This window comes from Rhineura floridana, chromosome 2, assembly GCF_030035675.1.
Source record: "Rhineura floridana isolate rRhiFlo1 chromosome 2, rRhiFlo1.hap2, whole genome shotgun sequence".
Taxonomy (NCBI): Eukaryota; Metazoa; Chordata; class Lepidosauria; order Squamata; family Rhineuridae; genus Rhineura; species Rhineura floridana.
In genome coordinates, this window is record NC_084481.1 from 4,698,804 (window position 1) to 4,726,574 (window position 27,771).

Consider the following 27,771-nt stretch of genomic DNA (forward strand, 5'->3'; position numbering starts at 1 on the left):
GAAACCAGAAGAAGCCAATGTAGCTTCACAAAAAGCTGAGATATGATCTGAAAACAAAAAAAGGACACATACAGGAAGTGGAAAGAAGGCCAGGCCACAAAGAAAAAGTACAGACAGGTAGTACAGAATTGCAGGGATGGCGTCAGGAAGGCTAAAGCTGAGAATGAGCTGGTTAGCGAAGGATGCTAGAAGCAACAAAAAAGCTTTTTTTAGATACATCCATAGTAAAGTGATCCATGGCAAAGTGATAAAAGATGACAAAGAAAAGACAGAAGTGCTTAATTCCTACTGTGGCTCAGTCTTCTCCCAAAGAAAGGTCTGTGACCCTCTCGGAAAACATGAAATAGAAGGGGCAGGATGGGAGCTTGAAACTGATAGACAAATGGTCAAGGAATGCCTAATCACTTTGAGCAAGTTCAAATCTCCAGGGCCCAATGAACTGCATCCTAGAGTATTGAAGGGACTGGATGAAGAACACCCCAGAGCAGACAAGCAATCCACAGAATATATTTTAAATAATTTAAAGTTACATAAAATAAAAAGCAACAGTTTTAACTCTCCAGGCCAGCATAATCAATTAAAAACTGACTGGAATAAAAAGATCTTTAAGGCCTGTTAAAACCAGCTAAAGAGGGGGCCATCTCTATCTCCCACAGGCAGATGTCCCACAGACTTGCTTTTTGAGGAAACAATCCACATTTATGTCATCTTAGATTAGAAATCCCTCCTGGTAAAACCCAAATTGGTATATAGCCAACTTGCTTTGGTCTCACTGATTTGTCTTGTTTCTTATTAGGAATGAAATAGAATTTTGAAGAATATTGGCCAATTTTTTTTCAGATTTGCATGTAAAACTTAGCGTTCACCCTACATTTGGGGGCAAAAGATATTGCATTCCACTGCTTGGTTGTATAACTACTGATTTCATCATTTGGAGAAGGTTAGCTATTAAAGCTTATACTTTTGAGAGCTGGTGTGGTGTAGTGGTTAAGGCAGCCTTTCCCAACCAGTGTGCCTCCAGATGTTGTTGGACCACAACTCCCATCAGCCTCAGCCAGCATTGCCAATGGCTGAGGCTGATGGGAGTTGTGGTCCAACAACATCTGGAGGCACACTGGTTGGGAAAGGCTGGGTTAAGGACTACAACCTGGGAGACCAGGGTTCGAATCCCCACACAGCCATGAAGCTCACTGGGTGACCTTGGACCAGTCACTGGCTCTCAGACTCAGAGGAAGGCAGTGGTAAACCACCTCTGAATACCGCTTACCATGAAAACCCTATTCAAAGGATCGCCCTAAAGTCGGAATCGACTTGAAGACAGTCCACTGAGTGAGAGCTATTAAAGCAAGCAAAGGTATATTTAATTTTGTTCATTTTCAGTCACTTATCCAAAGGAATCAGACTAATAAAACCAACAAGACTTAATCAATTCAATTGAAAGAAACAGTAATGGAGCATTTCAAATTCTATTTATTTATTATTGCATTTACCCCACTTTGCCTCAAGGTGGTATACATGGTTCTCCCCTCTCCATTTTATCCTTACAACAATCCTATGAGGTAAGTTAGGCTGAGAGGCAGTGACTCGTTGGAGGTCACCCAGTGAGCTTCATGGCCGAATGGGGATTTAATCCTGGCCCCCACGTTATAGTACAACACTCTAACCACTTCATCAAATTTGATATCATGATTCAGAAATGGCCCACTAATTTAAGCTGTATAGTATTCTACAGCAGAAATGGAAAGTCAAATTAAAAACAATCATTTTGCTCAAACACTGTTTGACATTGGTAAACTTCTACTGGCTTCAGTGTTCTTTCTCCAGTTTTGACATGGCACTTTTAAGCACTATCAAGAGCTTTATTAAAAAAGTAAAGGTGCCCCGCACTTGTAGTGCGAGTCGTTTCCGCCTCTTACGGTGACGTCTTACGACGTTTACTAGGCAGACCGTATATATGGGGTGGGATTGCCAGTTCCGTCCCCGGCCTTTCTTTACCCCCCACCATATGCCAGGTACTCATTTTACCGACCACGGATGGATGGAAGGCTGAGTGGACCTCGACCCCTTTTACCGGAGATTCGACTTCCTCCTTCCATTGGAATCGAACTCCGGCCGTGAGCAGAGCTTTGGCTGCGTTACCGCCGCTTACCACTCTGCGCCACGGAGGATCTTCAAGAGCTTTATTACTGGGGTGCAAACTAATTCACAAGGTTTAAAGGGGTTTAGATTTCTGTTGGTGGGACTAAGATTACTTTGCATTCCAACCAGGAATAATAGTGTTGTAGAATGGGCTTTAAACCTTTTGACAAAAACTGTGATTTCATGTTGTGTGGATAAGTCTCACAAGAAGCCAGTCAAAATTATTCATTTGCCACAGCTGTTCCTTGACTGAGGCAAGATGAAGGTTACTTTTCACTTAGACATCACACAGCATGTTCATCCCATCTGAAGTGGGAGGATCCTGTATCAAGGACCTTATTCCCATTCCTCTGCATGATTCCTCTAATCTCCTCCATTAGGGCAAGCATATGCCTCTGCTCTCCCCTGTTTCCATCCCTGCGTAGCTAGGCTGTCCGTACAGGGGGACTTTCAAGTGAAACTTACTCAGTGCTATGCCGTACTTTGTCTTGGAGACACAGCGCGAGGCACTGGAAATAGGGGCAAGCTTCTTCCTCTGTGCTACGGCCAGGGACAAAGTGAACCCTCCACATACACTGAAATCAACATACGTTTAATGCAGAGAAAGACCAAAGAGGACAACTCATCATCATATTTTTCCAGTTATACCCACTGCAGCTGCTCTACACCAACCTCATTTTTCGCCAACAAACTTTTTTGATAAATGAGGGTAGTAAATATCAGAGTTCTCCATACAAGTCCAAGGCAATGCAGAACAGGAGTATTGAGGGGGGGTAGTTAAAAAGATGAAACAAAATGTGAAAGCAAATAGCACAGCAACAGATTGGCTCTAAAAACTTGATTCTGGTGCCTGGAAATGTATGTTATTTCCCCCCAACCATGTTACTTAATTTTAAATAGTTCGATCCTAATTAGAAATTTGAGCAATTTTTATTACTGAAATTAGCTTCCAAGTCTTGAATTCTGAAATTTAAATATAATATAATTTAAATGTTTAAATATAAGCATGAGTATCTACAAATCTATTTATTTTAAAATTGAAATAAGAAGTTTCCCCCTGATTTTCCCCCTAAGTCTTGAACGCTGCATCTCACACAGTCTAAAAACTAGATTTCATGCTCTGAATTTCTGAAGTTTTTTCCAGTTGCGTACAGGATTTGGTAATTATAATTTTAACAGCTAGAAAGTTTTGCAATTTTTCAGAACATCTGGAGTGTGGGAAAGAAATTTAAGCAAATCATCTTAGATTTGAGAAAGTTAATTTGCAGAGTGGTTACCTTGCCATTAGAAGTGTCACAAGGCCATCCTTGACATCTATTTTGTCTAATACTGCAATCAAGAAATCCCATTCCAACATATCAAACACTTTGGTGGCATCAAGAGATACTGCTGACAGGGGAGTCTTAGTTGTGATGCAATACATTTAATAAGTGCTGAACAGAACCAGCAATTGAACACTTTCTTTTTTTTATCATTAATTTTTATTCAAATTTTCAAAGACAAAAAACAAAACAAAACAAAAATAATTAAACAGTAAAATAAAATGTTGACTTCCGATTTGTCGCAGATCAGTTATAGGTCTACAATATATAACAATCCTGTCTCTTAAATTATATTATAAAATCACTTTCCTCCAGTAGTTATCTTAATTAATCATCAAATCTCATAAACATTACTTTATTCTTTCCACAAAAAGTCAAAGAGAGGTTTCAATTCTTTGAGAAATATATCTATCAATTTTTCTCCAAATAAACATATCGATTAATCCATCTCATCAAATCTGTTAGGTCCAATAATTTCAATAGCCATTCTTCCATTATCAATATTAATTCCATCTTCCATCTTCAATAGTCCTGTTAAGTCCAGTAATTTCAGTATCCATTCTATTATCAGTATCCCATAGTAATCTTGCTGTCATAGCCATAGTCATATAATAAGAGTCTGATGGGAATTTCCTTTATCACAAATATTTCCTTGCCATCAATTCTGAATATGTTGCTGAAATATTGTTGTAAAGTCATATCTCTGTTCTTCTTTTTTACAAAATGCACTGGCTCATCTCTTGAGAGTTTTTCCATTGTCACATATCTGTAGTTAATTCCATAGATTTTTTCTATGTCAAGCTCCATCACATCATTCCAGTCCAGAAAATTATCCAAGACATTGATAACTTTATCTCTAATATCTTCATTAATTTCTTCAGAGACAACGTTGAATTCCAAACAGTAAACTTTGTTTCTAATATCCATAAACTCCAGATCTTTTTCCACTTCCACATTTGTTCCAATCTCCAGGGCTTGTATCTTCCCTTTAATTTTTCTTTTCTCATCTCTGATCTCATCAATCTCCTCTCTCACAAGATCCCCTATTTCTTTAAGCTCCTGCGTCATTTTGCCCAATTCAATTTTCATCTCCTTTCTACCCTGTCTCAGGGTTTGTTTCGTTATCTCAATCTCATCCATTATTTTCTGAAACATAATTACTTCCAGATTCTCAGCCACTTTCTTGATTGCCATTCTTAAAACCACGAAAACAAAACAAAACAAAACAAAAAACCACTTCTTATTTCAGCAACAATTGGGTTAATGTTCCAGGCTTGATGACATCCCAGTGTAGACAGAACAGCCTGCCTTATCTCTTATATGTTCAGGAATACAAAACAAATTTAGTTCCCAGCATCAAAACAGTTAGTGGCGTCGTGAACAAGCAGATTCGTCAAAATGAAATAGACCAAAAAGAAAATAGTCCCAGACATATAATATTCCAAAGTTCATAAATCAAATTTATTTATTTTATTTTTCTCCTCGGAATAGAAATCCCTCTTCCGTTTGTATCTTTAGAATGCACTTCCAGGACAGCTTTTTGCAATAAAAACAAAGATAAGCTTTTTCAATTTCTTTCCTCCTTAATTTCGTGAATAAAAGAGAACAGTTATAACTCACTCAGAAATTCTTTATAGCTGATTCATTGACAAATCTCTTTTTGCTGCAACAATTTAAACCAAGTGAAAAAAAAATAGAAAGAAGGATGCTTGCCTGTTAAAGTCCATTTTTCTTTGAAGAAAAGATAAACATGTCGCTAAATCAGTTAGAGCTTGTTTGGAAGTCCGTCTGGCATTGCTGGCTGAACCTTCTCTCATAAATTAATGAAATCCAGTCCCCCCAACAAAAACAGGCTTTTGTGGTTAATCTCTATGTTTCTCCCTGCCCGGGAGAAAATCTTTACCAGTCAAAAAGAACGTTCTGACTGATTTTAAAACTGAAAAAGCTTCTTCTGAGACGAGAGCTCGTCTCAAAAAGCAGGCACAAGCGAAGTCACCCTTCCCGGAAGTCCAGCAATTGAACACTTTCAAATAAACCCCACTTGATCCATTTTAACTAGGAACTATCGTTCTTAAGCTATGTCAGTTAAGGAAACTGTGTGGTATAATTCCATCATTTCTTTCTCTGTATGAGGTTTGGGAATAACCACTATTCTACTGTCCTTCCCTGAGTTTGGCATTTGTTCACCTTATTTAATTCCATTAACAACTTCAGAAGGAAGGTTACAGAAGCTTTAAACTTTTACAACTTTTTTATCCATCCTATCCTGGGGCTTTGGTAGCTTTTTGATGTTTTATGCCTGCCTGTATTTCCTCAGTTCTGAAGAAGCTATGCAAACAATCTTTGTGATATTGGGAGGGTGTTTTAACACCTACCTTATTTAAGTTAGTTGCTATATCATGGGGGGGGGGGGCTAGAAGAGGTATAGAGCTTGGCATAATATTCTTTAAATTGTTGAATAATTTCCATTCTGTAGGATTTGCCTTTGTTCCTTCTTAATTTTAAGGAGGCTATTTTCCTATTATAATTTTTTTCAGTCTCGGTGTTAATAGTTTTGTGTTTTTATTATCATGTTCATAATAATGTTGTTTTGATATCTCAGACAGTTTAATATTTTATAATGTTATTAATGTCAAGGGAGTTTAATTCTGCTCTTAACAAGAGTCTGCGAACATGATCGCTTCATGTTTTTTAATGTTTGTCTTCAATTATTAGTATATCTATCCTTTAATAATCTATTCCTTTGTCCCTCTCTATTTCTCTTTAGTTTACTAGCCTTACTGATAAAAGTTCCTCAAAGCAATGCCTTTAAGGAGCCCCATAGTAATGCCGGAGAATGGTGACCATCGCTGTTACGTTCAAAACAATTCTGTTATATTTTCAGTGACCTGCTCTACATTTTCAGTGATGGATTTAATCTCTATCTATATAGAGGTGGTGTTCATTTGTTTCACCCAGTAAAGTTATAAGCCCCCTATGTTTATTGATCTTTTCCCACTAGTTTTGTTTCAGTGATGGAAAGTGGTCCAGGAAAAGATTACCACCTGTCCACTACTGTTAGCACTGTAGCAGCATTTCTCTGTATCTCCTTTTAGAGAAAATATCCCACAGTATTTTTCTGTTACTGAGTTCTGGTTCTTTTCAATTACTCCCTTTTCAATGGATTCAGTGATACGTCCCTTCTCCCTCCTCCTGCTGTATTAATCCCACGGGTGAAAGAGGAGTTGGGCTCATTCTATTTTTAGCAAATCGAACAACACTTCTCATTTGCAGCAAGCTGACTTTGTACTCTGCCTGAAAAAAATGGTTCCCAACCAGAAAGTGCTGAGAAAGTCCTCTTTCGACTGTATTCCTGATCACCCACTCAACTCAGATTTGGTTACAAGATTAAAGAATGCACTGGAAGCTGGGGATGAAAAGACTGTGATGGATTTACTCTGCAATGAAGTTAAGCATGTGGACGCCACCATAGAACTGTCTAATGATGACTGGATGAAGGCCCCAGCGGCACAATTGCCGGTGTTATTAGGTAACTGGTTCGTGCAATTAAGAACTGGCTCATCTTAATCCAGAAAGTAGCTGTATAGGGTGTGCTGGATAAATTATTCCATTTACAGGATTGTCACTGCACCAAGGAAGCTCAGAAATAGTTATGCACATAATTAATGCAAATTTGCTTTCTGAAAATAATCTTGTTACAGAATTCTGCTCAATCTGTGTGCTTTATTCTAGTCTGAGGAGATTATTTGAGGTTCTGCAGAATTTTGAATTCAAGGGGGAGTGTGTTATATGATTGCAGGCAGGCAGGCAGGCAGTAACTGCTTTCAGATATGTCTCAGTACAAAGTATGCTTCATTCCCAGTTTCTGGAAAGCCTACAAGGTTCTCGGGACATAAAACACATCTCCTCACATTTCCTTGATGCAGGAATGAGACCATTGTGAAATAAGCTTTCACTGGGTAGGAAACAAACCCTCTGAGCTGCTGAAATAAGGAGGGAGAAAACATCTCAACCTGTGTAATAAATCAGTCACCAAGAGATTTGTTTCACAGACGTCATCATATTGAGCCCTGGATGCATCACTTCCAGGTGCAACAAGGGTACCAAAGGGGGGGGTACTTTCCAGAGGGAAGTATTAATCAACACAAGAGTTTGAAGCGGTTAGCCCAGTTTCAGCTTAGCAGCTTCTGTGCCACATTCACTGATCCTAAATCCATCTGGGGTAGCAAAAAGGAGTACAGGAACTGGTACAGTCCCCATTTGGTTTACGGGAGCCAAAACTGCTGGAACGTAACACTTGTCTTGATTGGAACATTCTGTGTCTCAAGCCCTTCACTCTGAATATGCCTTTGACAACCACACCTTTGTTTCAGTGCCTGAAGCACAATCTTCATGCTTGAAAACTGAGCACAGCCACGTCTGACTCAGGTTAATGTTGTTATGTCATAAGAAGGGAAACTACTAGCAAAAAAGGAAACTAGGATCTACCTCAAAGGCTTGGCTATCTATGGTTTGTTGTAGAAACAACAATCTGAGATACCCTGCCACTAATTAGGAACTACTTCAATGCTCCAAGGCAAAAATTCAATCTGATGCAGTCATATAACCAACACTTTTTGTCTTTCAGGCTAGTTAATTCAGTGGCCTGGTTTGTATATCACATTAAACCATATTTAAAATAAACTATGGTTTAGTGTGAACACACAGTATAATAAGCTGCTGCATGCTGCTAAAATCATGGGTGCTTTGTCTTCCCCCGGCTGCTCTGCTGGGAAGCAAGCCATGGTCTAGCTTATCATTATGTCCAAACCCAAGTTCATGGTTTGCGTTTCTCCAAACAAACTACTGAAAAACCACCATTTATTTCAACTATGATTTAATGTGTGGACAAGGTCACAATGTTCTTGAGATTATGATGATGCAACTAGCTACTGCCTGTAAGCAGACAGATAAAACTTTAGATAAACACACACACAGGACAGCTTCTGTATTGATTTGGGTTTTTCATTCATTGCATTCCTTGTAGCAAAAGAAAAGTATAGCTGCATGCAAGTCAGTCAGGCCCAAGGTTTCTACATGCAGCTGACATCTGGATGGGGTAGGAGGAGGTTTTGAGAAGGTGGTTTAAATAGATTTACTTTTGTTGCAGCAAAATCTCCAGTGTTTGGGGGATTTGTTTGATTGTTTTTGTTATGTTATTTGCTGGAAATCCAAACCAGCCATGACAGAAAATGATCAAGTGCTGTGAATACTATTTGGAGATCTCCTCCTCCACAGTGTTATATGGGGAAGCATTTAAGACACCTTCTATGTGGCAGCCATTCTGCGTATACTTGCTCTCAGCTTCTGGGCTTCAGAATATGCCACACATTTACTGAAAAATGTGATCCTGAACATCTTCTTCTCTTTTTCTTGTTTCATATAGTATGAACAATTCTTCCTTGTTCTCATGCATCCCTTTTGTAACCCATTCTTTGGATGTTCTACATACAGGACCAGTGCCAGGCATGACTGGGCTCTTTGGCACCAGCCTGCCCTGGGCCTGCGGTGCTCACCCACATGCCCCACCTACCTTTCCTGTTGTCTTGAATGCTGTGCATGCTGCGAATGTATGGCTGCCAGCCTGCCATCAACCAAGGTGGTGGCAGGGGCTTCCCTAAGGGGCTAATGCCCCTGCCACCAACTTGGTTGATCGTAAGCATGAACCCTATGCTACATGTGCACCTGCCTGCCATCAACCAAGATGGTGGCAGGGGAATCAACCCCTTAGAGAAGCCTCTGGCACCATCTTGGTTGATGGCAGGTATGTGTGTGCAGTATGCACAGCATTCAAGACAACAGGAAAGGTAGGTGGGGTGTGTGGACGGGCATCACGGGCCCAGAGTCTGTATGGGGGAGCCCTGGAAGCTTCCTTTCTGCAGTTTGTGGTAGGGTCAGGAAATGACACTGCTGTAGATCACAAAACAGAACCGTTATCCTCCCACCCTAAGGAGGGGCCCTTCAAGGGTCCCTCTGGGCTGCAGGTGCCCTTGTCCAGGGCCCGATCTGGCTGCCCTCTGGTGCCGACCGTGTCTGCATAAAATTAATTCCTGGTAGAGGAGGGTTTGAAAGTAATATAATACATGTTCAGGTAGAGGAGAAAAGTGAATCACCCTACTGAAAATTGTTTTGAGATGGTTCTGTCATCAATTTAATAAATGAACAAGGAACACAAAAATATACTCTGACTGAAAGAGAGGATATCTTCAGGCAGTAAGGGTGTGCTTATAATGAATCTTGCCTTACTTGCACTTGCACCAAAGATATAAGACGTTATGGGTCATTAGGCCGGATGCTTTCTGTATCTACTTAACAACTAGGGCAGTGATAGGGAGCTACTGACTAGATCCTTATCTCCCTACCCCACCAGGCCAAATTGGACAGGTGGGCAGGGTCACCCACCTGTCAATCAGCTGAAATGCCAACAGATGACACAGTGCTTTGAAGGCCCCAAAACCAGCTAGTTGTCAAGACTTCAGAGTGCCACACAGAACTCTTTGCAAGCCCCTGCTAGGGAATAATCTTGGTTGTGAGCTTCATACTATCAGACGGTGCTTTTTGAGCTGAACACAGGATGCCACATGTCTGACTCCCCTTTTTGCTAACTGAAAAAGAAATGAAGGTTTTCCTCCTAGCAAGCCCTTGGATTTTATGAAGGAGTGCTGTCAACTGAATGTGCATAGTTATTTGTATATTTAGCCGACAGTTCGTCTATGCAATACTGAAAGGGAACGTGACAAAAGACGTAATATTTTAAGAGTGGTGGAAGTGGTTTGTTTGAACAAACATTTACTGCTTTGAAAACAAAGGGAAATGCGCGTTCAAACCACTTCCACCACAGTTAGGGTAAAGACAGAAGTGGTTTGTGCTTTCTGTTTCTGAAATGTGATTTCAGGGAAATGAATGTATGGTTAAATCACTTCCACCACATTCAGATTGCTACATCTGTCTGTACACCCAGAATGTTAGCCTTGCATATATACTCTATATCTGCACCAGGCTCTTGTGCTACATCTAAGTTCCTTTTCAAATGTTACAAAAAATGCCACTAGCCAAATGGGTATCTGGCTGTATATTCTGCAGTTAGATCTATGATGTGACGTCCAGAGCCGCAAAGTTAAAATTTGCTTTCCATGATTATGATGGTGATGATGGTGATAGTGATGATGATGATGATGGTTCAAGCATATTCTGAAGGTGTATACACGTGAGACCCTGATGAAGTTCTACTAGTTGGGAGCTGGAAAAAGGAATAGCAAATCTTCTGAATGGCTGGAAAAGATGCACAAAGCCCAGTCCAGGGGCATCTCCCAGGCCCCACACTGTAAGCAGCACAGAGGCCTCTGAAGTTCAAACAGACAGCTTCTTTGCAGGCCAAGAAGTCAAGAAAGGTGACCTTCCATTGCCCTCTCACTCCCTGCATGCCTCTATGGTTGAATGAGAAATTACACAGACCGGGCATGCTAATTTAGTCTACCTCATTTGCATAATTAGTACACATAATTTTATCAGGCAAATTACATCACCCAGATTGATTGGGGGCAGCCAAGGGGGGTGGAATACAGCAGGAATAAGGTGAAGTTATTTGCTTTACCAAAGGCTTATCCAGACAATTTTAAAAAATAAAAAAACTACCCTTATACACACTAACCCCAATCCAGCAGCAGATGCTCCGTATGCTGTCCTCAACGGAAATTTTCAAGCCTATTAATTGCTTTTCACTTTTAGAAAAACAAACAAACAAACAGGAAATCTGCCCTTCAGTGATGAAGAGGAAAGAAAAGACTTTTTAAAATGATTTCTAAAAGGTTCATGAAATGGTAGGATAAAGGGAGAGGAAGGGGAAATCCTCTTGATTTTAGCCTCCTCCTTTTTCTTTTAAGAAGGTGACATGAGAGAGTGTTAGTAACCAACAGGGAAATAATCTGCCATATAGAAACTTTTTAAAACCATAAAAGTGATAAAGATCAGCAAGTAAGGAGCAGGGCAGGAGTTGTATCGCTCATGACTGGGGATGTCAAAAGACACAACCCAAAATTCCACATGGAAGAAAATTCCACTGGAAGAACAATGTGTGTCCGAGAGATGCAGGAAGAATCGCTGTGTACCAAAAACAAAATATTACTGTGTGAGTGCTGGGGAAATATGATATCACCACAATAGAAGTGTAGTTTGAGGGAAGATAAAAATGTGTTAACTTTGAGAGAGAGAGAGAGAGAGAGAGAGAGAGAGAAAGTCTGTAATGGTCTCAAGTTCACAATAAAAAAAGGTTTACATATCCTAGCTTGTACATATAGTATATCTATTCATTCGAAGGAATTATAGATGGTTTTCCAAACAAAATGATTCCCAAAGCAGTGCACATAAATGTACACAAACAAACCATAAACCTGATAAAAACAGACATTTCATCACATGTTATATTACTAAAGTCACCATGCACTAACACGGCCATCCTAAAAACAGACACAGCTGCGGATTGCCCATTAAAAAAAAAAAAAGGCTCTTTAAACCCTGGTTTGTTAGTTTGTTTTTTTGAAGCTCAGAAAGTTTTCAGTTTTCCGTATAGAACAGCAGTACTTAACTGTTTCATCATTGCTTATCCAATTTGTTACCATTATGCTATTCATTTATTTTTCATTACCATTAAAGTTAAAGACTGTTTAAGGATGTCTCTAGGGATGTTGTTGTTGTTGTTATGTGCCTTCAAGTCGATTCCGACTTATGGCGACCCTGTGAATAGGGTTTTCATGGTAAGCAGTATTCAGAGCAGAGCTTGGAAAAGTTACTTTTTTGGACTACAACTCCCATCAGCCCACTCCAGTGGCCATGCTGGCTGGGGCTGATGGGAGTTGTAGTTTAAAAAAGTAACTTTTCCAAGCTCTGATTCAGAGGGGGCTTACCATTGCCTTCCTCTGAGGCTGAGAGGCAGTGACTGGCCCAAGGTCACCCAGTGAGCTTTGTGGCTGTGTGGGGATTCAAACCCTGGTCTTCCAGGTCATAGTCCAGCACCTGCCTAACTTCATATAGAATTATGTTCCATAACTATGGGGCCACTGCCGAAAAGCCCGTTTTGGGTCTCAACCAGCCTGTCTTTGTAGCTGGGCACCTAAGTGCAGCCTCTGAAGTGGATCTTAAAGCACTGGTCCATTGACACAGGCATAGGTAGTCCTTTAAATAACTCAGCCCCAAACCTTTCAAGTCTTTAAAGGGCATAGTGAGCAGTTTAAATTGGGCCCAGAAATATACTGGTAAACAGTGCAGCTGGTACCGTATAGGTGCAATTTGCTCCTACCCAACCTCTACCTGCAGAGAGACAGGTGCATGTTGTACTAGTTGAAGCTTCCAAACTGACAGCCTGTCTTTAAAGGCATTGCAGCAGTCCATTCTGGCTGTCATTAGTGCACAGACAACTAAGGCAAGATCCATTCTCTCCAGATAGTGCAGCAGCTGGAAAACTAGCAGAAGTTAGTAAAAAAGCACCCCTGGCCACCACTGCCACCTGAGCATTCCCAGGTAGCATCTAGTCCAGCACAGCATTCCCTTTCAGGATAATGCAACCCTGCTCAGGATTAGATGCAAACTTCCATTCAGAAGAGTCAGTTTCTCCATCCACAGTTCCCCTGCCTTATCTGGATTAAGTTTTAATTCCTCCCCCCCCCCATTCAGCCCCAAAGTGCTTCAAGGTGCTGCTCCAGAAGTTCAACAGCCCACCTGAGATAAGTAGAAGGAAAAGAGTGTCATCCATATGATGGTATTTACTGCAGCAACGAGTATTTTCTGGAGCTCCTGAAACAATTCTGTTTACTCCATCAGGGTTTTTTCTAAACCAGCTTGACATTCTAACCTTCCACATGCATAGATGTTCTGATGTGGAACTGCTTCAAGACATGCAGACCCCATTTCTGAATTGCATGCAGGACTGTAATATGCTCACACCTGCACATTTAAATCAGCTTTCCCCCAAGGAAAGAACATGCATTAAATGTGCACGAATCACTATCAGATACTCTATCAACAGCAACTCATTAATTTTTTCAACAAGATATTTTCCCTAGTAAATGCAATAATTGCCTCATTGTTCTCATGAAACAGGGGGGTGGGGGTTAATCTGCTTTAAGTGCCATGCACTTAAACAGGTTGGCAAGTATGAATCCCCCAGACAACAAAGAATGCCAGAGGTTGCTAACGTTCAGGCCAGCTTGCCCCCACTGTTCCCAGTTGTGTAGCTGCCATTTTCCCACACTTGCAGTCCAGGCAATTTCAGTTCCATCTCATTGGTTAACCTTAACCACCTAGTGCAGGGGTCCACAAACTGTGGTCCGTGCATCCCTAGGGATCTGTGAGCTTCATTCAGGTGGTTCCATAGAATTCAAATTATAAGACAATAAAATATGTAAGAAAGGAAAGAAGCAATAAAAATACAATTCAAAATCATACAGCACATAGCATGATGCATTACAATTGTTACAACAGGCAGAAAAATGATTAAGTGGTCTACCAAGACCCACAGCAATTTTCAAGTGGTCCATGGGTCAAAAGGTTAGGGAGCCACTGACCTAGTGCAGAGACCACTTTGCCCAAACACAAGACACACTCCAAATACCATTGTGCATGACTGGGAAGCCAGTTCTTTCATTGTTGTTGTTGTTGTTGTTGTTGTTGTTAGTTAGTTAGTTAGTTATACCCCGCCGTTTTTCCAAACTGGAACTCAAGGCGGCTTCCAGATAAAAAGTACACATAATTAAGAACATACAAAAATCTGCATTAAAATATATTTAAACTATTGAAATATTAAAACCATTTAACAACATTTAAAATACTGCAAACTCTGTTTAAATAGCCAGATACAGGAAGTGCCTTGCAATGTGATGATAGCCCCATCCTTCCAGCTCTCCTTTTAGAGGTGGGGTGTGTCTGGAGAGGAGCAGGTGCTTTCACAGGGACAACCTGGAAGTCAGTGCATTAATTTATCAGAAGATCTAAAGTCATTGAAAAAGCTAACAGATGCCAAATTCAATGGCCTTCAACTTTGCAAACCCTTAAGGACTTCACACATCCCAGCTCTCCTTCCCAAAAGAGAAGGAAATGCTTATCATTCTGTTCAGATGCCTAAAAGGGTTTGGTTCCAGGAAGAGGAAACCCATGAGCAAAACACACTCCACCTGCATGATGATGGCAAGAGACAGACTTGGTCTGACATTGCCTAATGCCCAGGCAGACCTTTTGACTACAATGCTAAACAGATGGGAGTATCAAAAAGATAAAATTGACGTTTCAGCAACCATAGAACTTACATTTTGTGTTTTGGACAATGATATCTAAGATGCCATTAGTAACAATTACAAAAATCCACAGGGATTACATCACAACAGAGATTAGAACGCAAACTGTATTACAGCTCAAAGGCTAGCGGATAATCTCCTTCCATGAAAGACACTTCAGCTACAGGAGAACTTGCTAAAATTCTTCTGCTCAGAAACAGCCGGTCACTTCTTGTAGAGCGAAAGGGCACTGCGAATATTACTTGTGAAGCAACACTCTAGTCTGACTTGTGAGAAGTAAAGCTACAAGAACCTGTATTTCATAACATTTATCCTGCACGTAAAAGGAATTGAGGTAAAAAATGAACTTCCTGAGAAAAGAGGTCAACGGGATGGTGGAGGGAGAAGAGCAGTCAGAGATTAAGGGGGAAAGGCAATAACTACAGACTTGGAAGGGAATTACAGAAACCGCTTCCCCGTTCAAATTGACATAACATCTAATTCTCTCTTCTATAGTGAACACAAGGATTCTGCAGGCATTTTATCATTCAACTATAAACTTTGTAGCGTATGCTACAGAACAGTAGTAATCAGTTACAGATACCAGTCTGTGCTGAAACTTTATAGCATTCCAGAATAAAAACCTGACATGCTGATGCTTTAAAAAGAGTAAAAACAACTCCAAATGTTTATGGTTTTAAGTTGAAAACTCTGCTTATTGAAAAGTGTTCTACCTTTTCTAAAGCTGGCATGTTCTGCTCTGCAAAAAAGTAGGAATGAGTTATCTCCACTGAGAAACCAACTTGGGGGGGGGACTTGTAGCAAAAAATGAGCTGGAATGGCAGGTGAAAAGCCAAGCTGCTTATGGACTGTCAGGTACTCTAGATTTCAAGGACCTCTTTCAAACTTAAAAAGGTATTATTTACTAATCCAAATTAAGGCTAGTGATGGTTTTTTTTAAAGTGCTGCATTTCTTTGTAAACCTTGGGCCTATTCAGTTGCCCTGGGGCTCTGTCCAAGAGCTACTTCCCTGCCACTGACCCCTCTGCAGCTGGAGCAGATCCTTAGCCTTTATCTTGCACCACATGAACAGTAAAGCACAGTCCTCAGAGAACATGCTTGTTACCTCACTATCATCACATATTCTAGTTCTGGACAGACTAATGGATATAGAGCAAGGAGGCAATTGTGGTGTCTGTGGAACCAACCTGTGAGGGGGATTGACCCAAATGTGTTCAGTATTGTTAGCATTGTATAGGAAGCAATCACAGAAAGCCTCAGTGAGACGTTTAGGGCTCTTGGCTTAGGAATCCCCCTGAGTCAGACGAAGGGAAGGGGGTTGAACAGTGCCTGGCTTTCCTTCTCCTGTTTGTCCTTCACTTCCAGTCACTTAGCCAAACTCCAAGGGGATCCTCCTTGGTATGATCACTAGCCCTTAAATCCAGCCTCACAGGTGACGCCAACTTCCTTCTTTCTGTCCAGCTCTTTCATGGCTGCCATACCTTGCAAGAGTAGGGAGCCCTTCTCCCTGGCCTGGTAATGGAGCCACTTTCTCTCAAGGCAACCTTGGCCATGGGCATGGTCGCATCTCAGTTGTCAGGTTGATGGGATGATCAGTCGGTTGGTTTCCTCCCAGTCCTGCCTCTGCTCCCGCCTCCATCCACATGCGGCACAGTCTGGTGCAAAAACTCTGCAGATCGCCCTGCTGTGTCTCTACGGTTTAGTGGGGGCAGGGAGGCATGGAGGAGCAGGATTGTTTTACAGAATCTGTGGGCTGCTATCCTTTCCTCCTCCGCTGCACACCTCCCCTTTTTACCCTTTCATACTGGGAGACCTCCATGGTATGCAGGCCATTATATGTGAGGAGTTACAGATAAGGGATAGGGCAAGTGCTGCTGAATGTCCTCTGTGGATCTTTATTATCCCAGTCTAGAACTGTATCCTTACAGCTGATCTCTCCTAGGCAGCTTTGTGTATGACCAGACACGCTGGGGCATGGTGAGCACAGAAAAGAATAAATCTCCTTATCTGCTGTTTGGGTAATTTCTGTCTCATGATTGTTTTCTCTGTAGGTCAGACAGAATCTTGAGATCACAATATTTGCTTGAATGACTGCAGATGCAGGTCTCAAGCTCTACTATGGGATAGGATAGGATATTTTTTTTACACTGAGGTTAGCTAGGTTAGCCAGGCAGAACAATAGTATTCCTAATTTATTTGATTGGCTGATATAACCTAAGCAGCATTAAGCAACGCAAATATATATACCATCAAAATACTCAACTTGTCCATGAGGACTGACAACGTGGAAAGCATGTCTTGAAGAGCTCATCAGCATATTATAGAGAATGCAAAAAACAGCACCGCCCTTCTGCTCAGTGCAGAGATTAGAGCCTGAGACACTTGGATAAATGATGACCTCTTTACAACATTAGCTGCAAAATCAAGTTAGCCCTAATATGACATGCAGTCTTACCTAGTGTGCTGTTTCATACAGACTAGACCAAACGTGGTGCACAAAAGCAATTCAATTACTCCAGTTTTGCATTCTGCATTTAGTTCTTCCTACTCACATTTTGGTGACGTGAGGTTTAGCTGCAATTTTTTAAAAAAGGAAAAAAAGATGGTGTGGCATGACCGTGTACAAGGGCCTGATGCTAGCTGAAGGGTTATTGGAAGCACAGAGCCCTGCCAAACATGAAAGGCCATTGAGCCACCATGGTAAAGTGTTGAGACTCTTGTACAACTCCAGTTCTTTTCTAATGGTTGTGAAGGGGAACCATGCTGGACTGAGCCCAAGGTATATTCCCTAAAATCTAATATGTCACATGAATAGCACTGACACCCCATGGTCCACATATATGTCACAGCAGGCACCATTCTAGAAGAAACATAGAGTTGTGATGTGTCTGTGTAAACTACCCTGTGAGGGGGACTGACCCAAATGTGTTCAGTATTGACCTCAGAGATAAGCCAACTGAACCTGCCAGTGCAGGAGATCCACTGCTACAGCATCCCTGAGAAGGTGGCCATCCAGCCTCTGCATAAAAACCTCTGTGGGAGGAGAGAACCACACATACTGAGGAAGTCTGTTCCAGTGCCAAGCAGCCTGCAGCATCAGGAATCCTTTTTCTTGTAATTTGAACACATCCGTTTGGGTCCTACCCTCTGGAGCAACAAAGAACAAATTTGCTCCATCATATATGTGGCAACCCTTCAAATATTGGATGATGACTAACATATTGCCTCTTAATTGCCTCTTCTGCACTGTGAGAATAAAAGAAGCGTGCATCTTCTAAAATGGGGCTTGCTGTCTGCAGGGTGTCTTTTTTAAGTACTTGTATATAAAAGACTAAAGTAATGACAACAGAAGATTTATGCAACTTTACAGTTGACAATGAGGGCATTGAACTTGTCAAGGATTATCAATACCTCGGCACAGTCATTAACCAAAATGGAGACAATAGTCAAGAAATCAGAAGAAGGCTAGGACTGTCACAGACAGCTGTGAGAGAACTAGAAAAGGTCCTCAAATGCAAAGATGTATCACTGAACACCAAAGTCAGGATCATTCAGACCATGGTATTCCCGATCTCTATGTATGGATGTGAAAGTTGGACAGTGAAAAAAGTGGATAAGAGAAGAATCAATGCATTTGAAATGTGGTGTTGGAGGAGAGCTTTGCACATACCACGGCCTGCGAAAAAGACCAATAATTGGGTGTTAGAACAAATTAAACCAGAACTATCACTAGAAGCTAAAATGATGAAACAGGGGTTATCATACTTTGGACACATGAAAAGACATGATTCATTAGAAAAGATAATAATGCTGGGAAATACAGAAGGAAGTAAAAAAGAGGAAGGCCAAACAAGAGATGGATTGATTCCATAAAGGAAGCCACAGTCCTGAACTTACAAGATCTGAATAGGGTGGTTCATGACAGATGCTATTGGAGGTCGCTGATTCATAGGGTCGCCATAAGTCGTAATCGACTTGAAGGCACATAACAACAACAAAAACAGTTACAAGACCTGTCATCTTTTGAACCAGTTACAGACCATGATGCTGTCAAAGCTTTGAGAAGTTTTGTAGTGCAAGCAGTTAACCCTTTAAAAGGGCACATAAAGGTGTAGTGAGAGCTCTCATGAGATAAGGAAAGCCTATAAATAGCCTGCAAACCGGTTGTTTGAGGCCAGTCTTAGTGACTGTGCTGAAGAGATATAAAGCTTGAAACCCTTTAGCTGTGTCTAAAGAGAGTATTGTTTGTACCCTTAAGAAATGTCTAAAGATGTCTGTACACATAAGAAGTGCATAAGGCTGTTTGAATAAAGCTGTTTGTATCAGGCTGCTATTAATAAATGCTTAAAGACACCATGTGTTTGCCAGCCATATTAAGGCACTGTGTAATTGCCTCACACATATAAGCACTACGTGTGCATTGTTATAAACTTGTTAAAGCCAGCTATGTGCCACTTTAACCATTTTGTTACCAGTTAAAGCCAGCTATATGCTGCTTTAACCTGTACGTTATAAGAAAAAGCCAGCTATGTGCTCATCTAACTTATGTAATATGAGATAGAGCTTGTTTGGTTCATGACAGATGCTCTTGGAGGTCGCTGATTCATAGGGTCGCCATAAGTCGTAGTTGACTTGAAGGCATATAACAACAACAATATATAAAAAAAGTACTTTTTTAAAAAGTGCTACCCATTTAATAGAGTTCTTTACTTAAAATTAATCTAACCAATTAATTAATTAAAGGTTACAGCCCTATACATTGATGTAGGTTTTATTTTGTAAATTGGCTTAGTACATCAAGGTTAACTTACATTTTTCTCATTCAATTTTTATTCAATCAACAAATAGAAATTTTGAATGCAGCGAGATCTGAAATTTTTGAGTTCGATACTTTGTTAAAATGAAGCCTGAACAAGAGAAGGTTTATTTTGGCAAATAATGAAAAGACTCCTCAATAGATAGTGTGATTACAAATATAGAAATAAAATTAAATGTATCTACACATAGGGTCGTATTCATCATAGCACTAAGGTTGTTAGTGATTGTTCCATCAGTACCAGCATTTTTGCTTGCCCGACAGGAAGATCTCCCCTTTTCTCCTCCTGCACGCTGTTCTAGGGGTTTTCCTGACCCTCTTCAGCAGATTGGAGAGGGTGCTGGAGGAGCATGGGGGCAGGAGAGGGGGGGAATGTCCTAGTGCTCTAGAGAAACCTTGCGCTGACTTCCACTAGCACAATGAATTAGCTGAATATGGCCCAAAGCTTTTTATTGAGTCTATTTGTGCATCATGCTTCATATTAGCCAAAGGAGACAACCTCATTTCCCAAAATTCTTGAATAGAATCTAAAGTGCTTTGTCAATTTATGAAAAGGCTTTGAACATGTTCAGTTTTTAATCTCTGGTAGTTTTATGATCCCTGATTGTCTAGGATCACCCATGTGTCCTATATAGGAAGTATTGTCTTCACTCTAAACGGGCTTCATTAGCCCTTAGTGATCTCAGAAAATATTCTGATTTGATTGGCTACACAACATCATTATGTCATTACATCCAGTACATTATCCCTGACTGGCTGGGTTCATTTGAGGAGGGGGAGTGGAGTGGATGTTAACAGTAGTGAACAGCCATGAAAGCATTAAGGGGCTTGGAGGGAATCTCACAAAATGACTACTTTAAAACTGAAAAGCAAATATGGAGAATCCTTACTTCATATTGGATGCCAAAAAAGAAAGGAAGGGAGGGAGGGAGGAAAAAGATTGGCACAAAATATGTCCCATGTAATGGAAAGTGAACCTACCCTATACCAGCGGCATTCTGACCAGAGCCCCAGGATAAATTCAGAGCTTGGAAAAGTTACTTTTTTAAACTACAACTCCCATCAGCCCAATCCAGTGGCCATGCTGGCTGGGGCTGATGGGAGTTGTAGTTCAAAAAAGTAACTTTTCCAAGCTCTGTAAATATTTTAATATTGTCTCTTCAAAACCAATGCAAGCCTTGTTAACACGTGCTTACTGGATGAGCAGTATCTTACACATGTTTGGATTTGAGTAGGTAACACATTTGCTTTACATGGAGGAGAACTATTAGCACGAAGTCTTTTCAAAAGTTTGGACTTTGGGGAGATGCGAAATCTATAGCTCATTACAGGCATAATATCGATTCGTCCTACATGTCAAGAAGGCATCTCTGTGTGCAATGCGAAATCCAGAGCACTGATGTGTATTCACTGGGGACTTCTTTCTTATTGCTGCTTGCTTTTATTTCCACCCTGGCTCCTACTGGCTAATGAAGTGTTTTTAAATCCCAAAAACGTTTTCAGAGGGGGAAAGTGTAGCGTGCCACTTTCATATGCAGCAAGGACACTTGCCAACACACGCAGAACTGCAGAAGGCATTGAAAGGGCTGAAGGTGAGGCGCCAGCGATCTTTTTCAATAGCAAGATGCACTGAGAGCTGCTGCATCTCTCTTTTCCCTCGGCTGAAATTCTCCCCAGTCCCTTCTCTACACACGGTCAGACAGGAGAACCAGGAGGCATCTGGCTTCTTGGTTTGACTGCACTTCAGTCTTGCTCATCTGCCTTCCAGATGCACAAGACTGTCGTATTCTCTGTGCTGCTTAAAAGGCTTGTGTCCTGGTATGTTCCCCCCCTCAACCTCCCCTTCTTATTAGGCACCACTTTGCTGTTATTTGACAACTCAGATTCACAATCACATTCATCAGTCATGGCAGAGAAGAGAAACTTAGAAGGGAGGTTGGAACTCCATGCTGAGTGGTGCAAATGTCGACTTTGCAGACAACACAACTTGGAGTCAGAAAATGGTGTGAAGGCCATGTGATTCACTTCTATTGCTGGAGCTAATTAGGTTTGGCCCTGCAATCTGTCAAGCTAAGAAGGTCTCTGCGCTGTTTGAAAGAAGAGCAGGGCCTATGTGAAATGACAGAGCCATAAGGGCAAATAGCCACCTTCTGTTGGTTCTATACCAGGAGGGATGGCTATCCTCTCGCCTGGATCCCTGAACCAGCCCCCCCCCAACAGAATTTTTCTCCCCCAATGCTGGCAAAAAGAAAAACCCTGAAGTAGATGCAGGGCTGAGACTGGCAGAGCTTTAAGCTTTTCTAGTCAGCCCGGTGGCCTGATGGGGATGCCAATTGCCCCTCCTCAATTATCACATGATGATCAATCATTTGCTGAGCAGGGACTGGTGATAACTCTCCTCCTCCTCCTCAGTTCTGCACAGATCAGCTGGATGTGTGTGTGAAAGAGAGAGTCAGAGAGAGAGAGTGGATGGAGTGTCACACCCATTGTTGGCATGAGGCCCTCGGAGTGTTAGCCAAAGGTGAATGTGGCCTTTAGGGCAAAAATGCTACCCCCACATTCTAGCTCTAATGCATGTTTCAGTGCCTTCCACCTCCACATTACCCAGCTACTGTTTGCTTGTTTCTTTAATGCATTTCAATATTAAGGATCTAAACAGGAAGTTCCTAGAAAGCCTAAGACTCTTATTCGAAATCTGAGCCACAAGCCCATCCTTATTCTTCCTTTTTTCCCCTCCTCCCACCTCCCAATCCCTTCCTGCTCTAGGCCTGTGGTCTCTGGAATACAAGAGGGACCTGACTAGCCCTCTCTGCATCTCAGCCAGCCATGGACATACTGCATGTCTTCGTCATCTGCTGTTCTGGCGAGCAGACCCCAATGCAGCCCCAGGAGGACGGTGTCCCCTACATGAGGCCTGTGAGAGAGGGCACACCGACTGCACAGAACTGTTGTTGGAACACAAGGCCAATCCCAATCTGCTGAGTGATGATGGTCAAGCACCTTTGCACCTGTGCACCAGCCAGAACACATTAGGGTAAGGAGCAATATGTCTTTGCAAGACTCTAGTCCTTCCACAACGTCGTACTGACAACTCCTGTAGAACTTGGTATTAGACCTATGCATGAAATGTTTGTTTGATTGTTTACAGACTGCTTATCATTTCACATTACCAAAGTGGCATACAAGATTCAAACCATAAAATAAAATAAAAACAAAAGATAAAAATCAGTGAACAGAAAACAACAAGAGCAGAAAAGGAGCCCTGCTGGATCAGGCCAATGGCCCATCTAGTCCAGCATCCTGTTCTCACAGTGGCCAACCAGATGCTTATGGGAAGCCCACAAGCAGGACTTCAGTGCAGCAGCACCTTCCTCCCCTTCTACAGTTTCCAGCAAATGGTGTTCAGAAGCATACTGCCTCCAACAGTGGAGGTACAAGGTTTGAATCACACATCTGAAAAGGCCTGCCTGAACAAAAACATCTTGAGCAAGTGTCAAAAGCCTAGTACTGTTGGCACTGATCTAATATGAAAAGGGAGAGAGTTCAAAAGGGCTGGTGCTGCAACACTAAAGGGCCTGCTCCAGAGGGCATTATATATATATAATGCATTGCACCATTAACTACTAGTGGGTAATATGACTTCGAATTTGTCCTTAAAATGTAAAGTCACCTGGCTGAAAGATACCTTCTGCTAAGTCAAAGCCCATATAATGGTTGAACTGGAGTTTTTTTTTTATCTTCTGCTGCAGGACCAATGCATATCCCACACTTTAGCACTAGGGCAAAAGAACTGCAAATGTAAATTCTTAGTTACTTCACATTCTTCAATCTCTTTGAACACCAAAACATGACAATGACTTTGCTCAACTAGAGTTTGGGACATCACATGTTAGCAAGCACAACAAATTAAAATACTGTGCTAGAAATGGAATGGATTTGGGCAGCTAACATCATTTCTAGCAGAAGAACTGGTAAAAGGAAACCACTTATTTGTATTTTCCCCAAAAGGCATTTATAAGTTTAGATGTCAGGTTCTTCCTTATAGTGTAGTCACCCCACCTGTCATTGTTGCATCATCATGTGTCTTAGAAGGCCTTGGAAGAAGTCTGGCACTGGCGTCTTGCTTTTAAAAAGTGGAGGGTGAGCAGAATCCTTTCATTCTATATGAGCAGAATTTTGAGCATATCCCTATGACTGTCCAATTGTGAAGGCATCTTTGTTGATTTACATCATGTTTTATACAAATGGAAGGGGGGGAGCATTTGAACTGTCACCCTATAACCCATGTATATCACAGATGCAAGAACTGAGCCACCTCTAAGCCCTTGAATATTGTGGCTTTATAATGGAAATGCTGTCAGACCCTTAACTACAGCAGCGCTACTGGATGCCTCTACAATAACTAAGCCATCTACTTGGAAGGATCAAAAGTTAACAGACAGCTGGGATTTGACCACTGCTTTTCAACAGCAGAGACTTGTGCTAAAGTTAGACAGTGAGGAGGTCAAGCTCTGGGTGACAAACATTTTCTCTTTGATTAGGGGAAACTACTTTCCCTTGATTTTTTTTTCAAGTACCAGATTTAAGGTCATCCTTAATTTTTTACTGACAATAAAGAGCAGGTCGTTGACCTACATAGAGAGCTTTTTTATTTTGCTTCCTCTTTGTAACAATGACCTGAACACCTATGTGTCAGGTTTCTACTATTTTCCCATATAGTCTGCGATTCACCATGGGGGCAGGACTTAAAACCTTTGAGCCTCTCAGTGACTGGGATATTAAAAAAGATTATCGGGGCTTCCTTCTAACCATTTTAACTTTCAGCATCCATGAGAATTCAACTGAAAAGAAAAGAAAGGAAAGAAAGATGTAGGAGCTTTAATCTAGAAGCTTTTTTGAAGACTTAAAAAAAAAAAAGTTCCAGCAAAGTTCATTTCTATCTTCTTCACTTTAGGAGTCATGCATGCCAACTTCGCCCTATTTAGCAGAGTTCCTCTCTTTGACCTTCTTTTTATGGTAGTGATAATTAACAAGGTGGGGTAAGAGGAGTCTGCAAATTTACTGCACTCTCCTAAAGCTGGGATGATTAAGAAAAAGGAGAGACCTTTGTAGAAACTAGAACTGAGGAGGAGAACCCCTTCTTTGTTTCTATACTTTGGCCATGCCACAGGACAAAAAATAAAATACAGTGCAAAGTCTCTGAGTTAAGGGGAAAGGGGGGGCATTCTTCAGCAAAACACTGGGGAAGCTGACATTGGCTCAGAGCAGAAATATAAAAGTCAGAAGGAAAATTAATAGCCCATTGATTTCATACAGGTGGAGGTAAGTGCAAGTATTTTGAAATGAATGTGGCATTCCAGGTAAATCTGAACAGGAATCTCATGTGCCGAGAACGACTGTGTCCTATCCAGATAACTGCCTTTTGAAAATGACACTCTAGATTATAGATGAACTGTGGGTCTGATGTTGCACTAAATTCAAACTTGCCCATCCCCAACCATCTGTCCCCAAAAACTGTTTTGCTGAAGAAATATATTCTCCTCCTCCTTCTCCTCCTCTTCCTCCTCCTCCTTTTCTACAATAGCAGTTGTAGGACCTCTTCAATGTGAAGTAAAGGGGGGCATTTTTCTTGAATGAACAATGCTGATGCGTACATGTCAAGAGGCGGTGCCTTGCTTGAATTGCTGCAGAATCTCAGTATAGCAAGGAACTCCTTGAAATGCTCAACTCCCACTCCTAATTAATATAAGCAAGGAAAGCTCAATTTTCATATATTTGTCTTGCAGAACAAATTACGACACTGTTTCTATACGTATGGCGGAAATAAAGTGTGGCTTACTAGAAAGTAAGACCCATTGAATTCAATGAGACTTACTTCCCAGCAAACATGCATACAATCAGACTGCAAGTTTGACTTTAATTATCCATCCTGACCTTTCAATGGAGTGGGCTAAAATCCAGCTAGATAAATAGTGCCTATGCCACAATGGAATATTTGTATATTAAGTTGCCTGTAGTTACGCTGAACATATAGTTGTGCATACAAAAGACATTTCCCTAGTTTGCGACAGTTTCACTGTGAGACATGATAAACCATTCAAATGGCCATGTAAAGTCCAGGAAATATCACCAGGGATGAGGTTTTGTTGTTTTGTTTTAACGAACCCAGGTTGTAACCTGTAGTCCACAGTATACTTCTCACAAACAGCAGATGAGGTGATAAATCTATTTCTGGGTGATCCCAGTCCCGACTGCAAGCAAGGAATCATGGGACTGAATGTTCTAGGGGGGAGGGTTGGTGCATAGTTGTGAGCCTGGGGGTTGGACAGGTGAGGCTATTGGGGCCAGAATTGCTGCAATTGGTTTAATAGTCAAAGGCAGAAGGGAATAGCGAATTCACCACACGTCATTGCAGCTGGGCACTTATACACCCTTAACAGGTTATTTAAATCTCTCCAAGAAAGCATTCCTGAAGATGATCCTCACATCGCCTTATTCTGATTCTTTGACCGGTGTGCTGTTGTCTGTTGAGCCTTGATGATTGAATTCAGGCTCGACACTTGAGTAAGGTAACTTCACGAATGTATTGACAAGACTCCTCTGCAGGGCACCCAATACTGTAGAGAAGGCAGCACCAGGGTTCTCTACTGAACCCAGCCCGGAGGGTTAGGGAGACTGTGCACAGGTAATCCTCTATGCCTGAATCCCACACATAGAGAGAGCTGACTGCATTCCTACTATACTATGTGTACAGTAATGAAAAGAAACAAACCCAAGACCCTCGACCAGATCTCTTATATCCATAACTGTCTAGGAATAGCCCAAACGGAGGAAACGTTCCAGTAAACAATTCCTTCCTCCCACCCTATGCTCTCCTGCCAGCCATATTAGTGCATTCCACCCACGTCTGTTTTCAGGGCTATTTTTAACTTAATAAGGTTGGTTACTTAAGATAAAGCCGGAGCCCCTTGCTGTTCAGGAGGCACCCTGCAGAGCCTCCAGGGAGCTCAGCATCCAAGGCAGTATATTTGCCTCTAGGCTTCCTTTTTTATCACCACCTCTCGGTTAATTACCTGGAACAGCAGAAAAGAGGTTCAAGAGGTGGACGCAGGGCTGGACCTTTTAGGGCTGTCGTGTGACAGTGTCTGGCAGCATGTAAAGAAAGAGGCCAAGAGGCACAGAAAGCTCTCTTGAAGCACAAACGGGTACAGTGGTGTCCATTATATGCTTCTGGAATAATGCGCTTTTATAGTAGGTAAACTTGTAGCTTTACGTTATCTCAGCGGCCAATATTGAGGACATATACTGTAGCAAGTACTTGAAGTATACGCCTTTCCAAGAAATTATACTCCCACAGCATATGTAAAATGCAGATGAAAGTGTTTTCTGTAAAGTCGAACTGAAAGGGGAACTCTTCTCACAGGATCAAAAAAAAAACATTCCCCTTTACCCTCCCCTAAATCAGGGTGGGTATACACAGACCTCCTCCACTACAGAACCCTCGAGTCCTCTAAGACATAATTATATCTGGTTCTGCTCTAAGTACTAGTTTGCTTCTATTTCAACAGCAACCATTGGTTACGCCAGGTTCCTAAAACAATTGCCTAAACAGAAGTGTGAGCTTCCTAAACAACATGGCAGTCTGTGATGGTTTGGCAGTTTGTCATCTTGTTACCATTTGTTGCAATTGATAAAGGCCTATCTGAAAAAATTACTAATGCAAATATTCATATAGTCATTTTCTTTCGCCTTGTTTTGTCCACAAGATTGGTGTCATTATGTCATCTTCATTTCGGCTTGAAGCTGAGCTTTATGGAATTTGAAAGCTTGCAACTTGTCCTGCTTCAAATTATCTTAAAAGGTAACATGTAATCTCTTATATTTCTGTCATTAAACTTACACTGTAGTGAGTGGAATATGTCAACAACACCTCTTCCTCAGCCCATATTCCTGAGTAAGGTAAGAGGGTTGGGAAGCCTCCTTGGAGTGGCTTTGTTGCCAGCTCTCTTTCCACTAACTGGTAGATTTGACCTTGCTGTGTGACTGTGTCAAGCATTTCATCAGCAGCAATGTCAACATCTCATAGCAGAGCAGCAGTCATTTTGATTCATTTAGACTAGCTTATCACATTAATTTACTTGCACTAAAACCATTGTTGTGGACTGTTTTA

The 27,771-nt window shown here is 41.3% G+C and overlaps 1 protein-coding gene across 1 annotated transcript in view; it reads left to right on the forward strand.

The window, feature by feature from the left end:
• The first annotated feature begins 6,764 nt into the window (after positions 1 to 6,764).
• Positions 6,765 to 27,771, forward strand: part of ASB18 (ankyrin repeat and SOCS box containing 18) — a 46,857-nt gene continuing 25,850 nt past the window's right edge. The window contains 3 exon segments of the mRNA XM_061607503.1: positions 6,765 to 6,990; positions 15,587 to 15,640; positions 22,368 to 22,635. Coding sequence (XP_061463487.1) covers positions 6,765 to 6,990; positions 15,587 to 15,640; positions 22,368 to 22,635 — 548 coding nt within the window.